At 42.4% G+C, this 18705-nt stretch overlaps 1 protein-coding gene across 2 annotated transcripts in view; it reads left to right on the forward strand.

The window, feature by feature from the left end:
• The window catches only part of PI4KA (phosphatidylinositol 4-kinase alpha), a 58908-nt gene extending 41928 nt beyond the window's left edge, over positions 1–16980 (forward strand). For both annotated transcript variants that reach the window (XM_064674804.1, XM_064674805.1), the window contains exons 33-55: positions 466–624; positions 882–1033; positions 1575–1682; positions 2397–2524; positions 2605–2724; positions 3373–3452; positions 3594–3787; positions 4527–4617; positions 5093–5260; positions 5808–5861; positions 7071–7191; positions 7485–7614; positions 9093–9163; positions 10025–10097; positions 10244–10314; positions 10876–10985; positions 11435–11539; positions 11997–12122; positions 12399–12519; positions 13187–13346; positions 14302–14391; positions 15253–15336; positions 16286–16980. In XM_064674804.1, coding sequence (XP_064530874.1) covers positions 466–624; positions 882–1033; positions 1575–1682; positions 2397–2524; positions 2605–2724; positions 3373–3452; positions 3594–3787; positions 4527–4617; positions 5093–5260; positions 5808–5861; positions 7071–7191; positions 7485–7614; positions 9093–9163; positions 10025–10097; positions 10244–10314; positions 10876–10985; positions 11435–11539; positions 11997–12122; positions 12399–12519; positions 13187–13346; positions 14302–14391; positions 15253–15336; positions 16286–16337 — 2568 coding nt within the window. In that variant the 3' untranslated portion in view covers positions 16338–16980. The remainder of the gene's footprint in view (positions 1–465; positions 625–881; positions 1034–1574; positions 1683–2396; positions 2525–2604; positions 2725–3372; positions 3453–3593; positions 3788–4526; positions 4618–5092; positions 5261–5807; positions 5862–7070; positions 7192–7484; positions 7615–9092; positions 9164–10024; positions 10098–10243; positions 10315–10875; positions 10986–11434; positions 11540–11996; positions 12123–12398; positions 12520–13186; positions 13347–14301; positions 14392–15252; positions 15337–16285) is intronic.
• The last annotated feature ends 1725 nt before the right edge of the window (positions 16981–18705 follow it).

The following is an 18705-nucleotide window of genomic DNA, read 5'->3' on the forward strand; positions in this document are numbered from 1 at the left end:
TCTCCCTACTACCAGAGGATGCTCCCAAGAGCAGGATCAGCAAAACTGAATTATGTGCCATCTGTGTGTTGGGCACTTCATCAGCTGTGTGTGCTCATGGGCCAGATTGTGTCCTGCAGTACGTGGGAACCTGGCTTGAGCTTGTCTCTGCTGGCCAGGTGTTGGAGGCAACAACCTTTAGTGGAGCTGAAGGATGAACAGCACTGGCTGCTCTGACAGTTCAGTCTCCTTAGCTAAATGCAGTGCCCTCAGTCTTCCTGTTACAAGCTGAAATTCTGGGGGAGCCTCTCTTTTGTAATTTAGGATGTGAAGGAAACGTTGATTTCGGGTGGGATGTACAGACCTGTCTCTGCCCCTCTGTTAACACTGCAGTGAATTTTAATTGATGTGGTAGATTCTTGTGTGTACTTTCCATATAAGAAGATGCTCTTGAAACAAGAAACACTGTTCCCTTCCTTTCTGCAGTTCATGCGGGAAATGGCAGGAGCCTGGCAAATGACAGTGGAGCAGAAAGTTGGCCTGTTTTCGGCAGAGCAGAAAGAAGCAGATCCATTGGCAGCCTCAGAGGAGAGCCAGCCAAGGCCCTGCCCGCCAGAGGTGACCCCACATTACATCTGGATAGAGGTGTGTATCCCTTCTGCAATGTCCCACCTGTGGCAGTGCTGCAGTGACACTGTTACAGCTGCTCTGCACTCCCTGCTCTCAGGATTCGGGAAAGGACTGGAGTCATGGTGGTAGTGCTGCCTCAGAGGCAGGAGACACGTGGAGATGAGCACAATAACTGAGGGGGAGAAAGGTGTTTGAAACAGAAAAGACTGGGGGTGGGGTTTGAAGTGAAAAAAGGTCAGAGGAGGCATGGTATGTCTGTCTCTCTTTCTCAGTTTTTGGTGCAGAGGTTTGAAATAGCCAAATACTGCAGTTCTGATCAAATCGAGATCTTCTCCAGCCTCCTCCAGCGCTCGCTGTCCCTGAACATCGGAGGGGCCAAGGGCAGTTTGAACCGGCACGTGGCAGCCATCGGACCCCGCTTTAAGTGAGTGGTGTGGGGGTTTGCCTTGGGGGAATCACTGAAATAACATTATAGGGAGAGGAAATAAAGTTAGAAATAAGGTTACAGGGAGGTGGGAGAAAAGAACTAAATACTATACTACATATCCTTGGCTTCAAGTGATGAAAATTGCTTCAAAAGCCTGCAGGGCTGCAGAGTCTAAGCTCTGTTTCCAAAGAAAAATTAGCTAACTAGATTGAAAGTAATTTTTTGGTGGCTCAGGAAACTTCATGAGATAATTTCATATAGTAAATTGCCCACCTCATGGATCTAGTCAATGTAGCAGTTGTAGATGATTTTGCTCCATCAGTTATTTTCACTTTCTGTGACTTGATGGCTTTCATTTTCTATGGTTGAGTAGTCACAGCTTCAGGAACAGACTGATGATAATGTGACCAGTTTGCCAAGAGCTCTGAAACAGACACTTCTTAGGCTGCAGTTACAGTTGTAGCCATGGTTGGCATGGTGTTGCATTGGTCACCGTTTTGGGAATGCCACAATTCTCATTCTCTGTTTTGCCTGTTAGGTTGCTGACTCTGGGTTTGTCTTTGCTCCATGCTGATGTGGTTCCAAATGCAACTATTCGAAACGTTTTGAGGGAAAAGATTTATTCAACTGCCTTTGATTATTTCAGGTACTTTTTTATTTACAACTTCTCACTGAAAATCTGTTTGTGTTTTTCCTGAACCTTCAGCAATACCTCAAACCAGCAGCTTTCTTTCTCTTCTAGTGACTTAACTTCTTCCTTTCCTTTTTCACTCATTTTAACAGAAACTTTTCTCGTGCTTTTTTGTAGTCCATAAACTACCTTAAAGAGGCTTAGATATTAGCTTCAGGTTTTATGTGAGGTTTAAAAAGCAGTGTCTTCAGGAATGTTTCTGGTTTGTTTTTTTTTTCTTTATTTTGGAGTTTATTCAATGCTCAAAACTAGATTTATAAGATTTATAAGTATCTAGATTTATAAAATTTAAAGAGTTGCTGTTACACTGTGTGTAGCTGAAATACAGTTTCACACTGAATCTGATGATTTCAACATTTGACACCAGCACAACAGAAGATAATTTAATTGATAGGAATATCTGAATGTGAGGAGGTCAGTCAGTCCTAATACTAACTTTCAGCTGAATCCAGGATGCTGACAGGCTGCTGCCTTAATTTTCAGTTATAATTGGAAGTTTGTACTCTTCAGTCAGACATAATAAAGCCACGGAGGATAAAACGTAGTGATGTGTGGTCTCATCCTTGTAGATTATGGTCAGAAAAAAAAATATTGCTTGATTAGGTTTGTGAGGATTTTTTTTTTCCCCCAATCCACTCAACATCACATTATTTGTGTAATTTCTTCAAGTTGTCCTTCAAAGTTCCCTACACAAGGGGAAAAGAGGCTTCGTGAGGACATCAGCATATTGATCAAGTTTTGGACAGCGATGTTCTCAGACAAGAAGTATCTGACTGCCAGCCAACTTGTGCCACCTGGTGAGTTCCTCTGGGTGCTGTTTCAAAATCCTCTTGTTTCTTTGATTGGATTCTACATCAGATCTGTGCTCTGTTCTTAGATAATCAAGACACCAGGAGCAACCTGGATATCAATGTTGGATCTCGGCAACAGGCTACGCAAGGATGGATAAATACTTACCCTTTGTCCAGTGGCATGTCAACCATATCTAAAAAATCAGGTATCTTTTTTTATTGTAACCAGCTCATTGCAGCCAATTTTACACCATAGTTTATAGTCAGGTGTTGCTTGAAGTCAATGTTTACCTTTAACATCAGGCTCATGTTTTTCTGGCAGTGTATTTAATTACCAGTGCCAAACTGGTAAAGGGGCTGGAAGAAGTCTCACTGGTAGCAAAATTCTGAAATCACCTGAGTTTTTGGATAGAATATTCAATTCTGTAGTGCAGAACAAATAAGACTGGAGATCAAGATGTATTGAAATCCTGTAAGGAAATTTCTTGCTTTGTGGAAACATGCCCCAAGTGCTTTTTGGGGACAGCAAAGTGACATTAGATTGTGGGCTGCGTTTGTGTACAGTTGTAAACTACGTGCTCTTTCCTTTTAGTAGACTGTCATGTTTCTAAAGTGAATGCACTACTGGCTAAATTGATATCTCTGTAGCCTTTTGTACTCTGTATATTGAGAGAACAACTGTACAGTGAGTAGCTGCAGTGCTGACTTTTCTGCGGTCACTGGCATCTAAATTACAGGTGTGTCCTGTGGTTATTCAGTTCTTTTGTGTTAATGTTGCCAGGTGTGAACAGTTTGGAACCACCATTTAACATACTGAACAAAGCCACTGAAAACTTTTTTATCCTTTTCTCAAGGAATGTCTAAGAAGACAAACAGGGGTACACAGCTGCACAAGTACTACATGAAGCGAAGGACGTTACTGCTCTCATTGCTGGTGAGAATCAGAAGGATGGGGAAGCTGCGTGGATTTCAAAGCCTCTGTTATTGTTTCAGGATACATAAACTAAAGTATGAAAGTGAGGGTGTTTTTCTTCTTCCAGAAACACATTCTTACTTTTTTTCCTGTTTCCCTCAGGCCACTGAGATTGAACGTTTAATCACGTGGTACAATCCACTGTCTTCGCCTGAGCTGGAGTTGGATCAAACTGGAGAGAGCAGCGTAGCAAACTGGAGATCCAAATATATCAGTCTTAGTGAGAAGCAGTGGAAGGATAATGTAAATCTGGCTTGGAGCATTTCTCCTCATCTTGCTGTACAGCTGCCTACCAGGTGAGTTATTTCAAAAGAAACCAACCGATGCAATTACTTCTGCCTTAGAAGTTGAGTGAGTATATACAGTAAGAACTGATGGCACTTGCTTCTGTTTACAGCCCCTTGCATATTGTCACAGCTGGTTGAAACCTCTGAAAAGAACCAGATTACTTAACAGGCTCATTTGGCTCAGTCACTAATAAAGTCCAACTCCCTTTCCTACCACCCTCTCTTTGCCAACACTTAGACAGTGTTTGGTTCAGAAGAAATCAAGTTTGGTTTTTAATAGCATTCAGCCCATTAGCAAACACAGCATTTAATCACTGCTAAAAGTATCTTGGAATGCAGTGTTCTAGCTATATATTGGCTTTCACTTTAAGAAGTATTATAGGAGAACTAGCATAGTTGGCTTCGAAAGGGAAAGGAAATTCTTTCCCCCTTACAACAGTGATGATTTTGCCAAGTAGGGTTCTGCCCACTGTTTTTTGTAGAATCCAAGACAGAATATTTGAGCCAAGAATCCAGTAGTGAAGTGGGCTGAAATACTACTGGTTTATACAAAAACATTGGATGAGGACCCATTGTTTCAGAACCCTCTTTCAAAAGCATATTGGTCCCTCAATGTGCATTATTTCATAGTTGGATATTTGTTTATTAAGCATATAATTTTTTGCCTTTTGTTGTCCTCATCTTCTCATAAATAGAGGAGGCCATCAGAAGTTTCTAACAATATTTTTGCATTCCTGGTTATACTTAGATTTAAGAACACTGAAGCCATTGGAACAGAAGTGACCCGGCTGGTTCGGTTGGACCCGGGAGCTGTCAGTGACGTTCCCGAAGCAATAAAGGTACTTGTGAATATTTATACTGTTACAGTCTTGACTTAACACAGAGGAGACTCATCATGCTGATCTGCAGTGAAGCACTCGAGTCATGTGAAGGATAGTCTTGTCAGAGCTGGCTTCTCTACATCACCTGTAAAAGAGGTGACAGAAAAGCTGAACCTTCTTTGACTCTTTCAAAAAGGCTCATTCTGTCTTCTTTCTCCCCATGCTAGAGTGATCTAGCACAAGCTAGATTATGCTTTTAGTAACCTGACTTCACTATCTTCATCTGGTGTTCTGAGAGAGGTGAGGCAATTCCAGCAGTTAGGTTTTCATGGAGGAGGTGCTTTAGATAAAATAGCCGTGGTTTTGTAAAGGAAAATGTACCATGTTTCACTTCCCCTGTTACAGGAAGGTGTATGGTGGGTTGCCTTGGGATATGCACTACCCAGGCATTAGTGAGCTTTCAACTCCTAACATGTCTGACCTGCTTTTTCAGTACCTGGTGACCTGGCACACGATTGATGCTGATGCACCTGAGCTCAGCCATGTTCTGTGCTGGGCACCAACAGATCCACCAACTGGCCTTTCCTACTTTTCAAGCATGTACCCACCTCATCCTCTGACAGCTCAGTACGGGGTGAAAGTCCTGCGGTCGTTTCCTCCGGTGAGTTCCAAAAAGCCGTAACACTGCAGGGAGGTCGTGGCCTGATCACTGTGGCCACAGGCTTTGTTCTAATGCCGTGCAGAGACGTGTGCTGGATGGGCACAGCACGTTGCAGAGTGTGCACAGAGTGGGATGAGAAGTTGAGGTTGATTGTCCCACGTGATACTGACTCATGTACTTGCAGCTTTTTTGTCATAAATCACACTAAGCTGAATTCCTCAGGCTGCCCTTCTCAGATTGTTCCTTTTGAATCTTCTCTCAGTGAGAAGGTGTTTTTTCTAAAGCAGCAGAAAGCTGGTTTTTAACACTTGTCAGACTTGTATTAGGACTGTGAAGTACATGATTATTAATGATACTTTTGATGGGAGTAGCTGGACAGAATAATACCTTGGTTTGAGGAGTTGGTATATATTTAGTTTAAAATAAAGAGGCAGTGGTATTTTGTTTATCACCTAACTGAAGGCAGCTTTTCTCTGTGCATGTGACCCATCTTCCCTTCTAACTACTTAAAGAAAACAATAAACCCCTGCCATCTCTTCTCTTTCAGGATGCCATCTTATTCTACATTCCACAGATCGTGCAGGCACTTCGGTATGACAAGGTGAGAATATGAAACAACTGCATGTGAACAAAACAGATTTTTAAGGCAGCTTTTAGACTTAAAGCAGCAAATAAGACAAAAATTAGGCTTAAAGTAATGCTGCTAATTATTGTCCTATATCTAATACATAGAAGAAAAACTATTGTCTCTAGAGGCTGGCTTGCTTTGGATACACCTCTTTTATGAACAGGTAAACTTGAGAAACCAGAGGTTATGTAGCTCATCTGTCAGGAAAGAGATTTTATTAAGGGAAGGCCCAGATGAGGACTTATCTGAATAAAGCTTTTGAAGGTCTGTGTGAGACAACCAGTCATAATTAAGTCATTATCCTTATTAATTTCTCTGTGGAGTTAAACCAGAGAAGACATCTAGGGGTGTCTTGTGCTCCATCACGTGTACAAAATCAGACCTGAGCTTCATCTTACAGAAACCAGAAGTAAAGCTTGACAACTAAGTTCATTAATGTGAACTCATTATCTGTGAACTCTGCTCAGTGCATTATTTTGAGGTGGAGGTGTCCCCAGCCTGTAGTGTAGGTGACTGTATGGAGTTATTCTGTGAGAACTTTGCATGGGTGAGTATCCTCTGCAGTGCAGAGCACAAACATCAGACATCTGCCTGTTAATGTCAGTCAAACATAGAAACCTTTACAGACCACAAAAGTAGTTGAAAGTAGAGGAAAGGGAAGGAATAGGATTCCCTCGTACACTTCAACTTCTTTTGAGTTTGTTCTTACATTCTAGAATTTTGCTGGAACTGTGCCAGAACATGCAGTTCCTGCCACCAAACTGTGCAGCCCTTGTGACCCTGCATAGATTTCTGGTATTACAGGAGCACGTAGTGATGCCAGGCAGGAGCAGTGTCTGTGTTACCTTGGCTTTGTGCTGTGCTTTGCACACACACTAGAAGATGCCCTAAGCTCAGAGGTTTGAAATCCAAATAGAACAGATGGAAAATGGCAAAAAGATGGAAAGGAGGTTGGTTAGAATGACAACATAGGTCAGTAATAAAGCTGAAAACAGTTTAGGTCAGTTCCTTACCTTTAAAATACACTGTCATTCTTCAAAGGTCTTGAATGAGAGTGCAAAGGTCTTTTTTCCATCCATTTAATACTTTCTGGGTTTGAAGAATAGCTGTTAGAAGCAGTAATATTGAATCTGCTAGAGCTGTGCTGACCTCTGATCCTTACTGAGCTGGATGTGGTTGCAGATGGGTTATGTTAGAGAATACATCCTGTGGGCAGCTGCCAAATCCCAGCTCCTGGCTCACCAATTCATCTGGAACATGAAAACTAATATCTACATGGATGAAGAAGGACATCAAAAAGATCGTGAGTGCTTGAAAATATAATCTGACTTGACTCCTTTCCTTGTCTTAGTTCAGACTAAATCTCCTTCCTGCTTCTTTCTTGGCAGGAAGTTTTAGCTGGAAGTTTTCTTTCATTCCTAGAGGTAGGGCCCATTCTGCATCAGTGCCTGGCAGAGTGTGTCAGTGGAGACACAGTGCTATTTGCATCAGTGCCTGTTTGTGAACACTATCCAAAGGGGGTTATTTCCATTACCTGTAACATTTGGCTTTCAGAAATAAGCTTCTGACACAGATGCTCCATTTTCTCACATGCAGCTGACATTGGGGAACTTCTGGAGCAGCTGGTAGAGGAGATAACTGGCTCATTGTCTGGCCCAGCCAAGGAGTTCTACCAGAGAGAATTTGATTTCTTCAATAAAATCACCAATGTTTCAGCCATTATCAAGTAAGTGTTGTACTTCAGAAATTGTGCTCTTTTGGGGCTCACTGTTCTGTTCATTACCAGTTCCTAATTAAGGCTTTTAAGGGTATTGAAGTAGTGTTTTTGGGGAAAAAAAAAAAGGAATTATTATTTATATGATAATAAAGACCATTTTTTGTATTAAGTGTAACTTAAGAGTTGTAGTAGGATGCAGAGGCTCGTTTTAGCTTGACTTTCAGGGATAATTCATATCTGCTGTGATCTCAGTGCTCATGCCTTGGCCAGCAGTCTGTCTGAAACAGCTACAACTCCATGAAATTGTCATTTTCTCAAAGAGATTTCATTGTGCAGTGTAATACCAAAATGATTGTTCTTTTTGTATATGCAGGTCTTTTACTTTCATTTCTAAATTGCGGTTATGGAGAAAGATTTGGTGTCATAAACATTGGGCTGTTGATCTCTTAGAACTCAAAGTCCCACTCATAGAGAAATTCCCACTCTTGACTGTAAATTCTGCAATAAGATATGTAATTTAACTTGGATAAAGCTTGTCAGTGGGTGACAGCAGCTCAGCACACGAGCTCCATGTCTGTAAGTGGGGTGTTTCATTGCATATTTTTAAAACACTTTCTGGTGTATGAAAGTATTTGAAAGTCCTATAAAATGTATTTTCTGGAACATAGAAAATACCTCTCTTAAAATGAAGCTTTGCAAATCACCAGGATAAGGACATCAGGTTAAAGGACACTTACATGACAGAAACAACCCAGTATTCGGGACTTTCTCTGTGCATGTGAAGAAGTTTTCACCCAGTGGGATGAGTTTAAAGGAGGGGGTTAGGAGCTGAATGTCTTGATATTTAGAATTAAATCAAGTGTTTCTAAGTATGAAGACAATTTGAGCAAGCAATGATAATTGTGCTTTGCAAGCATTGCATTTTGCACCCCAGCCTTAGAATGAGTCTTACTTTTGTGCATCTCTAGTGTAAAGACAACACAGAGAGGATGCTGTTTGCTTTGTAGATGAAAGAAATAAATAACCTGTGGTGATTTAATTATCTTAAGTGTTATGTTGCTGCTTCAGTAATCTGCTGTACTGCTTAAAACTAGAGCATAACTAATACTTATCAGCTGCCTTATCCTGGAGTAAGTTCCTCAAGGGAGAGTTTTGTTGGCATAACTATAGCAGTGCTTACAAAGGTAAAATTATGCTCAAATATCTGTGTCAGGAAGAGCCTTCATGTATTTCACTCACATCTGTTATGCTGTTTGGGTTTGGCAACAACCTGTGTGTCAGATCAATGTTAAATCTACAAAGCAAAGACTGTAACCTTCGTTAGGATGGAAAATGTTCTGGTCAGGTATTGAGCCTGTAAGTTCTCTGGAAGTGGGGGAGGAAGAAACATTTTTAGTGAAGTTTGTGTAAGTTTGGAACAAATTTGAGGCTGGTACATAGAGTAATATATAGTATGCAGATAAATAAAAGATCATTCATCTTTCTAGGCCATTCCCTAAAGGAGATGAAAGAAAAAAAGCTTGTTTGAGTGCTCTGTCTGAGGTGAAAGTGCAGCCTGGTAAGAAGTGATTTAATCATATAAAATCGTGGGCTTTTGCTTTCAACATGAGAACCGTGTTTTCTGCAAGCAAATCTTGAAATCTCTGCAAATGGCAGCTCTCAGTTTTGGTGCTGGTGGCCGTTCTTCTGTTGTAGTTTGGTTGTTTCTCTGTAGAAAAAAAATCAAATATTTTTACCCATCCAATAATTTCTATATGGTGCATCAAAACGTGCCCAAAAGCAAGTTAGATAATGCACATCATGTATAGAAGTAGAAATGTATGTCTGAAGAGGAAGGATAAATAAACTTTTTCTTTGTACCACCTCTTTTAAGAAGACGAGGCGTTTTTGAGAAGTTTTGCTGTCTCAAGAGTGAAGCATGTCCAGTTCCTTTCATTCTCCTCTTTCTCCCATCACGCATTCCTGTGAAATGTCATTAGCTGAAAGTCCTTTCAAATCTTGAACATATATTTTCCCAGTCTGAATCTTCTCTTTAAAATGGAGTTTGATGGAAGTTTTTCCTGATCTCTGTGTAAGAGGTCTTGCAGTGTTGGGGGCTGAGGGCACTCCCCAGGGCACTGGGAGATGCTGCCACATCTTGTGAGGGACTGCTGTAAGAGAAGTCCTCTCTGTACATTTCTGTGGCACAGATTCTGCAATAGTACCTCAAAACTGTATTTTATTAGTTTCTGGCAATCACTCATTAATGCACAGGATCCTGTGTCCTTTGTGGCTCACAGACTGTAATGGCCAGTTTTTCTCTAACATTTTATTTAATTCAAAACCATGTACTGAAGTTATAGACACTGACATCAGTTGCTCTCCAACTTGCACTGTCTCACCAGTGGATTTGTTCTCAGCTGTCTGCTCCACTTTGCAGGCTGTTACTTGCCCAGCAATCCTGAAGCCATTGTTCTGGACATTGATTACAAATCAGGAACTCCTATGCAGAGGTACCATGCTCTTGTTAATTCGTTTATATAAATATATATATATATAAATTTATAACGTTAATTCATGATATTCAGGTATTTTTTCTATATAAATTCTTGTTTGGCTTATACTCATCATCATCATCTTTGTTTTTGTTACAATTTAGTGCAGCAAAAGCGCCCTATCTGGCCAAATTTAAAGTGAAACGATGCGGAGTCAGTGAGCTTGAAAAAGAAGGTTGGTAACTGCATCTTAATCACTGACACTCTAATTAATTAGAGTCAGCAATTCCTTTAACGTTGCCTGCTTTTATTGACCTGTACTGCTGCAGTAAAATTATTTCCATGTTGATCTTCATCTGCAGTGGTTCAGCTGAGGAATGGAACTGTATCACAGAGAGATGAAAATTCTGAAAACTTAAATCCTCTTTTAATTTCCAGAGAGCAAGCCACATAGGGATCTTGAAGTTTAACAGTTATTTCAGACTAAAATAAAAAGCAATGGCCTTTTCCTGGTTTTTAAACTGTAATAAATACCACGTTTGGGCAGTTTTTTCTCATAATACATTTTGTGAGATGCTCCAGCTGACGGGCTTGATGCAATGCAGGCATTTATCAGGTGTATTGTGAACACTAGTTTGAGATGTTCCAGTTGACAAAGGGAACTATCTTGCAAAGCAGAAATATCTGTAATGCACCTGCAGTGAAATGTTGTGAGTCTGAGTGCAGAAGGCTTGTCCTGATGGGAGGTTACTAATGCAGGTCCATGTCTGGGTTTCGCGCTGTGCTCTCGCTGCAGGTCTGCGCTGTCGTTCTGATTCCATCGACGAAAGCACAGAAGAGAAGGTGGACAGCAAGAAGATCTGCTGGCAGGCAGCCATCTTTAAAGTGGGAGATGACTGCAGACAGGTACAAGGCTGTTGGCACTTACAGAAGACAGATTTGTAGGTGACAATGTGCAAGAAGAAAATTATTTTAGTATAGAAATATTTTTCTTTGGAACTTTGAGAATCTCCACTAGTTATGGACTGAGGGAGAGAGCTGTGTTGTACCCCTGGAGAAATAATGGTTTGGTAATAAAGGCCATTCTTTCAAGACAGTTTATCAAAGAGTGATGGAAGGTTTGTTCTTCTGAAGTCAGCAGTTAAATCATCAGTGTTGTTTGCTGCCCACCTAAACAGCATTTATCAGCTCCCCTTTTGATTTCCCCCAGAGCCACAGTGCATGCACAAGCACACATCTGCAGACCTGCTGGGGCAGCTTAATGTGCACTTCAGAGTTCTTCAGAGCATTTCTGTAATCTCGTTTATGACCCATAAACCCTGTAATGCTTGTGCCATTTTTCTCTTGTATAACAGGACATGTTGGCTTTGCAAATCATCGATCTCTTCAAGAACATCTTTCAGCTGGTAGGCCTGGATCTTTTTGTGTTTCCATACAGAGTGGTGGCCACAGCTCCTGGGGTAAGTGGGCAATTAACTGTAGTGCTGTAGAAAATAGTTCCTAGTTAAAAAAGACTTTTTCTTCCAGCACATATAAAAAATCCATATTGCAAGGAAGTACTGCCCATGTCGTTTATGCCAAATATTTGAAGTACCAGCAGTAAAAACAGCCTTTCCTTTCCTGCTTTTCTAAAGCTTTTGGCTCTCAAATTTTGCTGCTTGTGGTTATTCATGTTTGCTGTTTGATTTTTGGGACTACATTGTGCAAGTCAGTGGAAAGTCACAGAGCTCATCTTGTATTGCATGGAAATCCTAAAATAGCGGATATACTTTTTTTAGAATAAACTAGAAATTCTGTATTTAGTGATCTATAGGCTTCCCCACATTTCCCAGAGGACCTGTATGACTGCCAGGAGCCATGAACAAAATACATTTTGGGAGTGTGCTTTACAGACCTGTTTCTCCTCTTGCCCTCCAGTGTGGTGTCATTGAGTGCATTCCCGACTGCACATCCCGTGACCAGCTGGGCAGGCAGACAGACTTTGGCATGTATGATTACTTTACAAGGCAATATGGAGATGAGTCTACCCTTGCATTCCAGAAGGTAAAATATCAGTTGGCAAGCACAGCAAAATCTCAACTGAGAAACATTCTAACTATAAGAAATAATGACAGATAATTGGATAATGACTGCCATAATGCTGTGTCTGGTTTTGGATGCTGATAATCCATTTTTAGCTATGAGTGAGTTAGCTAAATAAGTTACTGCAGCTGTAGATGTATGGAGAATATCACTGAGCATTGCTTCAAACTAAAAACTTTATTCATCTGTGTCAGCTCCTGATGGAGAGTTATTAAATTCCCTCTGTTGTTTGTACAGGCTCGCTACAACTTCATCCGCAGTATGGCTGCCTACAGTCTGCTCCTGTTCCTGCTCCAGATTAAGGACAGGCACAATGGCAACATCATGCTGGACAAAAAGGGACACATCATTCATATTGGTCAGTCATATGCATATCTGGATTTCAGTCTTTACCCTTCCCTTCTGCTGTTAAGTATTGCTGATAAAAGACAGTAAGACAAGAAGGCATTTCCCTTTGGAGATCAATCCATGTACTGATTTGGCAGTTGGGAAATGTATGTGGATATTTCCGGGCCTGTTCAGTGTTGTATATTTGTGTTGGCTGCTTCTGTTTAAACTTAGCTTTGCAAAGTTTAATCAGCTTCAGGAAAGTATGTGCACACATATGTATGGCTTACACATGTGTACATAACACATGCATACACATGTATGTGTGTGTGTATATATGTGTGTAATTATAGAAATGTGTCTTTGGGTTCCTTTCATCACTGTAGGGGTATGAATTAAACCTCACAAGTAAATTTATATAATTTTGTGAGGCTGTAACCTCTGCTTTATCTTTGCTTTTCTGGAACTGCACAGATATTTCATCAAGGAGATTATTTGATATCACCATTCTTACCTCTAGTCTGATGTCATGGTGATGATGCTTTTGTTGGTGTGGCTACACTTCACCAAAGCTTTTTTCTGGTTGGAGTTAAAATGTTTGTATTAATACATGAAATCCACCTCTCCTTTCTTCTGTCAGCTTTAACAGCACACAATTAACCAACAAAGTTATGAGGCAGTTTATCTTTTGTGCACAGATTTTGGATTCATGTTTGAAAGCTCACCTGGTGGAAACCTGGGCTGGGAGCCCGACATTAAGCTGACAGATGAGATGGTGATGATAATGGGAGGAAAAATGGAGGCAACTCCATTCAAATGGTTTATGGAGATGTGTGTCAGAGGCTATCTGGCAGTCAGGTAAGGTGTTCTCAACTGCTCAAAAGTGGAAGTGCTTGCATGCCCAAAACCAGATGAGAAGATAAATAGTAATAAACTTTTATCTGTAGGGAGTCTGAGCCTGTTGGACTGTCCTGTTTACATCTTGCAGACTTTGAAACAATGTAATAATCCTACTGTTTTAAAGCTTATCTTTGTGGTATCTTTTTCTGTCCTTACGTTATGTTTGAAAATTTTATATATTCAATTCAAAAATGTGATGTTACCCACATTTCATCACACAATTTCATGTACTTTTGTGTGTGGGTGGGAGGAGGACTGTTCAATACAGTTTAAACAAAAGCTCTTTCTATCGTGAGTTTTAAGTATTATTGCTATTATCTTACAGAACTGAAGTTTCTTCAGCTAGGAGCCCCAGAGGGGCTGGCTTGAAGTCAAGATCAATTTGGTTCCCTGAGGGGGAACAGTCTGGACAAAGTTTTGTGTCAAGGCAAATGTGTCCCCCAAGTAGTAAAGTAATAGCTTGGTAGATAATAAATGTTGTGAGTAGGAGGACAGGAAGGAGAAGGGAAGCTGGGCCGATGTAGCAATGAATTACATAGAGTAATTAGGAATTAAAAGATAATATGTTCCTGTTGCTGCTTTCAGCCTTTTGTACTGTTTTGGTGCACTGATTCACCTTTTTGATACCAAAGAAATGTTGTTTGCTAAAGCACTGCTTTGTATAATCCTTGAGATTTCATCTTGCAGCATTCTGAGTATTTGGTAGTCCAGCAGTAAAGGAGTGAAATTTAATTAAGGTGACAGATTGCAAACAATGGTGTAGCTTCACCAGCAAATGTAAGAGGATTATTTGTGTTGATTTAATTACAGAAAAAGGTGTGATCCAGCTCGTTGAACTCCTCAGCTGCCTGCTGTAGCTGCTAAGGCTGCAGAAGTTTGAGTGCTGTAACCTTTTTGTCCCCTTTTTCTCCAGGCCTTACATGGATGCTGTGGTCTCACTGGTTACACTCATGTTGGATACAGGGCTGCCCTGTTTCCGAGGGCAGACAATCAAGCTGTTGAAGTAAGTCAGCATGTCTGAACTGGAAAATGTGTTCATATGTTCTTCACAGAATTTATACTGCCACAGCTTGTGCAGTGAGTATAGGTGTCATGCTACTCAAATATCTTAAATGTCCTATAGTTGTAAAAATAGGAACTTGTTTATAGAGTATCTCGGAAAGTAAGAATTCTAGAGAGGCCATTTTGTAGAATTAAGGTCAAGCTGTTCAGTGACTGTGCGAGTACATGGGTTATCTTTAAGTCTGTAGGACTAGCAAAATAAAACTGTAAATGAAAGATTTGCTTTAATTGAGAGATGATGTGTTGCAGAGTCTGTCCTCTGAAATGATGTCAGAGTCTGAATAACAGCCTCTTAATATTTGTTCTACAGCTAATGCAGTACTGAATGGAACTACGAGGTAACATACAACAGCTTAGGCAAATACAGTTTCTAATGTGACACTTTAAACAGCCCTTCAGTTTTCTGCCTCCACAGTTCACTCCAGAGTGAGCAGAGTTAGCTCAGCATTTCTTGCTTTTAACTTTCTGCAGTTTCCTAAAGATAAGCACAGATTCATGAAGTATGATGGGCTGGAGCTCAAGGGCAGTACTAGGTACAGACATGTTTTAAAAGCAGCAGCTGCCTCAAAAGAGGGATTGGCTGTTCCTGGAGTCACCACTAGACTGATGAAAAGTTCACAGCCTGTATCTCCACTATTAGACTAACAGTAAGTGCTTGTTAAAATGTTATGTAATTTGTACCAGGTGGTCTCACAAGAAGCAGGTACTTGCAGCAGCTGAGCTTATGCAAAGACACATTTGTATCACGTTCAAAGGAAACTGCACTAATTTTCTCTTGCTTTTTGTGATTTTCTGCATACAGACACAGGTTCAGCCCCAACATGACTGAACGGGAGGCCGCAACTTTCATCATCAAGATCATCCAGAATTGTTTCCTCAGCAACAGGTTTGGCATCTATGCATGTCTTCTCCCTGTGGCTAAAGGAAGGTCATCGGGCTTTGAGCAGAGCTGAAAAATAGTGTTTTATCAGTCAGATATCAAACATTTATGAGTTGTTGATATTTAGATAGTGCAGGATAGCAGCTTTAGTTCTGAACATGCTGCATCTCCTCACTTTTACACTGGGAAGGAAGACTTAGCCTAAGTCTGGTTAGTCTAAAGAGTAAATGTAATAGTTAAACATCTTAAGTGCATGTTTTATTATCCCAGATAATACAGACTGTGGAGAGTCTAATACAGACTTGTGTAGCTCCATGTGTGGTCAGCTCGAGACCAGTCCCACTCACTGGCTCAGATACAGCCCCGCTAGAACTGAACTGGATGTTCCAGTTCTTGCTGGTGCACCTGCTCCACATCTTAGATGAATACTGGGGAGTTTGAAGGCAGTAACACTGCTCTGTGAATGCCCAGGGCCAGCTTAGTTCTGACAAGCCTGAGCTTCTCTATCTGTGGCATGGTTAGTCTGTGACCTGAATAAGCTCTGCCCATGGATAATTGAGTTATCTGTAACAAGCTGAGATTTGTTTGCTCAGTCACTCATCAGAGATGCTGCTATTAATGCTGTTATTTCCTCTGCACTTTTATTTTCAATATTAGCATTCTCCTGAATTAAGGTGGCTTTTATTTCCACATAATCTTGTCTCCATGCAGCCCTGATGATCTTGCTTCATTCATTATACATTTCCTAGCTTAAAGAGCAGGATGTTTTGTGCTGTTATAACAGTTAGCTGGGCCTTCATAATGCCTCCAAAGCATGGAGGGCTAGTTTTGATTAGCAGCTGATTTCCTTCACCCATGTTTTGTTTCTGTGGGATCCTGATTAATGTTTCTGTGACAATGGGTGGAGTGTTTTTTTAAACTTTGACTTACTTCTGGCTTTGCTTTTCTTCTTTAGGAGTAGGACATATGACATGATCCAGTACTACCAGAATGACATCCCATACTGAGAGACACTAGAGATTCACTGCCGAAGTGCAACGTGCAACCCCGTGCCCTCACTCCAAACTTGTGATAAATAGGAGATGCTCTGTCACACCTTGCTATCTTCCATCTTCTGTGTGTGTGTCTACATGTGGGTACATGTTTCCTGGACAATGCAACAATCACTCTGATTCATTCCTTTCTGTAACCAGGTTATATATATTTCTGTTTTTCCCTGGATTTTTGGAGTTGGGTTGCAATCACAATAAAATTGTACTATGATTATTGAATGTGTGAAAGAGGCAAAGCTTGAGGAGTTTGATAATTTTTCATGCAATGCAAGGATTTTATAAAACCTTTAAAACATAAATAAAACCCTTTCCTGCACAATCCCACAAAATGCCATGGAAGGGAAGGGTATGGATTTCTCTTTGGAAACAGGAATGTTAACTTGTTCCAGTTTTACTGTAGAAAAAGCCTGATAATCATCCAAGGTGGTGATGTCTGTGTAGCTGTGTTCATACTTTGCACTGTACATGGTCCCTGCTACGTGGTCAGTATTTCATATGTACATGAAGAATGTATTTTTTCCTTTTGTGTGTTTTAAAAGAGAGACTCTACTGAAGATATATTTAATCTATAAAATGTAATAAAAGACCTTAGACTTTGTGTCTGTTGCAAATCTTTTGTCCTGCGCTGTTTATAGACATAAATCCACAGGTTTGTATACTGTTCATTATTATTATGACCTTTCTTTCTAATGGAGAAATCTGATTTCTTCTTCAGCTGCTTGTCTATCTTAAATGACATTTTTTTGTTCATAAAATAAATGTTTTGTGCAAGAGCTGAAACGTAGGACCAAGGATAAAGCTTCCCCATGTTGCTGACAAAGGAATCCTACCCTGGGCTGGGACACAGTTCTTTGGGGTCCTTTTTCTCTTTCTACACGCTTGTCGTTCTAGAATGAGCTCTTCAAAACGCGGGCTGTCCCCTCTTTAGGTTTTTTATTCCCTCTTTAGGGTTTTTTCCCCTCTTTAGGGGTGTTTCCCCTCTTTAGGGGTGTTTCCCCTCTTTAGGTTTTTTATTCCCTCTTTAGGGTTTTTCCCCTCTTTAGGGGTGTTTCCCCTCTTTAGGGGTGTTTTCCCGCATGTCCAGCCCGTGCCCCTCAGGGGCGGGGCTGGCGGGGCCCTGGGGCGCCCCCTGGCGGCTGCGGCGAGTGCGGGCAGCGGGCTGAGGGGAGGGCCCGGCCCAGAGCGGGGCCAGCGCGCGACGAGGGGGCCCAGCCGTGAGGGGGACCGAGCCCTGAGGGGCGGCGGGGACACGGGACACAGCCCCGAGAAGGGTTCGGCGGTGAGGGGGCCCAGCCGTGAGGGGGACCGAGCCCTGAGGGGCGGCGGGGACACGGGACACAGCCCCGAGGAGGGTTCGGCGGTGAGGGGGCACAGCCCTGAGCGCTGAGGGGCGGAGGTGTCATAAGGGAGACCCAGCCCTGACGCGTGAGGAGAACACGGGACACCGCCCCGAGGAGAGCTCAGCGCTGAGGCATGAGAAGGATCCTGCCCCGAAGAGCGCTCAGTGCTGGGGGGCAGAGGTGTCTTGAGAGAGACCCAGCCGTGATGTGTGAGGAGAACACGGGACACGGCCCCGAGTAAAGCTCAGCGTCGAGGCATGAGAAAGATCCAGCCCCGAACAGCTCTCAGAGCGGGGGGACGGAGGCGTCGTGAGGGAGACCCCGCCCTGAGGCGGGGCGGTGTCGTGAGGGAGACCCCGCCCTGAGGCGGGGCGGTGTCGTGAGGTGGGTCCAGCGCTGAGGCGGGTCCAGCCCTAAGGGTGGGGCTCTGCCGCGCCCAGTTGAAGGAGCACGGTGTTGCCATTCCCACGAAGGCTTCGCTTTCGAGGGGTCGCTGTGGCCCCCGGGGGCAGAGCCGGGGCTCCCGGGGTTCCTCGGGAGCCGAGCCATGCAGGGTGGTGTGTGCGTGAGGGGATGGTGAGCCAGTGATACGGCTACCCCTTGGTATTGTGCCTTTTTGAGCACCTCTGAGTCAGCTCTTAGGTGTCCCAGGGTGAGTTTCTGCTTTGCTGAGGGAATTCCCAGCGTGTCCCGGGGAAGCTGGAGTTGCTAAGGGGGACTCCGTTATCCCGCCTCCAGGCTGGCTGGGGAGGTCCCTGCAGAGAAGGGATCTGCTCTGCTGCGCTCGCAGCTCAGGGAGCAGGAGAGGGGCAGCGAGGGCAGCGTGCCTTGGCTCTGCCTTTGGGGTGGGTGTCGTGCGTGGTGCAGAGAAGGGCCCGGCGCTTTTCCCACTGTGGAAGGGCTGCAGCCCACCTGTTTAATTAAAAAATTACACCTGCTTTTGCCATGGGTGTTAAAATGGGTCTTGTCTGTTGCCCGTGCAG

This window comes from Pseudopipra pipra, chromosome 18, assembly GCF_036250125.1.
Source record: "Pseudopipra pipra isolate bDixPip1 chromosome 18, bDixPip1.hap1, whole genome shotgun sequence".
NCBI classification, from domain to species: domain Eukaryota; kingdom Metazoa; phylum Chordata; class Aves; order Passeriformes; family Pipridae; genus Pseudopipra; species Pseudopipra pipra.